Genomic DNA, 1,720 nt, shown 5'->3' on the forward strand with positions numbered 1-1,720 from the left:
TTCTAGTTCAGTTCTAGTTCAGTTCTAGTTCAGTTCTAGTTCAGTTCTAGTTCAGTTCTAGTTCAGTTCTAGTTTAGTTCTAGTTCAGTTCTAGTTCAGTTCTAGTTTCAAATTTAGATAAATTTCCATTATTCCCTTTTAATTAAAACTTCTAATTAATTCCCTTCACCTTCTTTATCATTACAGAGACAAAGAAAACGATCGCAATCGTAGAGCTGTCAGCTATGGTGGCATCACGAACAGCACGTCTATGACCACTTTGCCACGAGCGGCACCGCGACGTGTAAATCTTATGAAAGATCCTCCTCCACCACCTCCACCAAAACCGTTACTCCTGCAACAAACATCGATTCAATCGTCTACGACTAGCAACACATCCTCACTCTCGATACCCAGTAAATATCCACAATCTGAATACAATCTTATTACCAAATTAGAATCGACGACGACCTCATCTCTCACAGCTCCCTCCCAATATCAGGCGCAAAATTTTTATGCGAATGCTTCTACTATAGCAGCTGCTAGTAGTAATAATTACTCGTCACTGCTATGTCATGCCAGTTCAACATCCAGCCCTTTAGCAGTGCGTAAGCGTGAGAAATTATTGCATCGTTTTAGTGATGCTGCCACATTGGGTCGCAAGCTTAAAAAGAAAAAGAATACAAATCGTACTTGTCGTTCCATGACCGAAGCCATTGAGATGTTGGCCGATCCTGTTATAGAAGATGAATTTTTTGTAAGTACTTTTTTATTTATTATAAATATTTTATTTTGAGTGTTTTTTTTTTTAATTCTATAAAATCAAGGGGAGTTTCAATATTTAAAACAGATTTCCTATTGCATTTATATCAGTTTTTTTCACATTTAAATAACGTTTTTGTTGTAAGCTCTGTTATATATATTTTTTAACTATTTAAAATTCTTATCTTTTATTCTTTGACTCTACGCGTATTGTATTTATGTTGATTTTGTTTTTTTCTCCAACAGATTATTGTAGTTTTTTTGAATTTTTTATTCAATTGTTCTTTTTTTTTGGTTTTTCAATTGTTCATAAACAGTTGACAATTGTTCTTTGGCGCGTTCATATCGCAAAATTAAAATCGTTAAGAGTGTTTTACAAAAGAACGGAAAACGGATGTTGTAATTAATTAAATTAATTATAGGGTGTAAAATTTATTATAATTAATTTTAGTGCAAAAAAAAAATAAAAAAAATAAAAACAAACGGAGTTTTTTTCTACAAACAAACTTTACTTTGTAAAGTTGTTAATGTGAACAAAGTGTGTTTTAAAGATATTTTTCATAACAAAAGTTACGAAAATGTAATTGTTTTTCAATTCTATTTCTTAATTTTGATTTTTACTGATAGTGCTGTTTTTTAACCAATAGATATTGATCTTTTCCATTGTGCTCAAAAGAATTCCAATATTGTATGAAAGTTTAAAAATATTAATTTTTTAACCATTCTAAAATTATCTGAAAATGTATCTTAATCTGCCTTACTTTTTGTCAACCATAAGCAGGATAGATCAGTTCTAGTTCAGTTCCAGTTCAGTTCTATTTCAGCTCTAATTCACTTCTAGTTCAGTTCTAGCTCAGTTCTAGTTCAATTTTAGTCCAGTTCTATTTCAGTTCTAGTTCAGTTCTAGTTCAGTTCTAGTTCAGTTCTAGTTCAGTTCTAGTTCAGTTCTAGTTCAGTTCTAGTTCAGTTCTAGTTCAGT

The 1,720-nt window shown here is 31.5% G+C and overlaps 1 protein-coding gene across 8 annotated transcripts in view; it reads left to right on the forward strand.

Annotated features, from left to right (window-relative positions):
• Window positions 1–1,720, forward strand: part of LOC111678055 (tight junction protein ZO-2-like) — a 77,619-nt gene that overhangs the window by 2,061 nt on the left and 73,838 nt on the right. For 2 of the 8 annotated variants that reach the window (XM_046948237.1, XM_046948244.1), the window contains exon 1: window positions 188–736. The exons of the other annotated variants lie outside the window; for them this stretch is intronic. In XM_046948237.1, coding sequence (XP_046804193.1) covers window positions 251–736 — 486 coding nt within the window. In that variant the 5' untranslated portion in view covers window positions 188–250. Of the gene's footprint in view, window positions 1–187; window positions 737–1,720 lie in introns of those variants that run through there. 8 annotated transcript variants of the gene reach the window in all.

The sequence above is a fragment of the Lucilia cuprina genome, chromosome 4 (assembly GCF_022045245.1).
Source record: "Lucilia cuprina isolate Lc7/37 chromosome 4, ASM2204524v1, whole genome shotgun sequence".
Taxonomy (NCBI): Eukaryota; Metazoa; Arthropoda; class Insecta; order Diptera; family Calliphoridae; genus Lucilia; species Lucilia cuprina.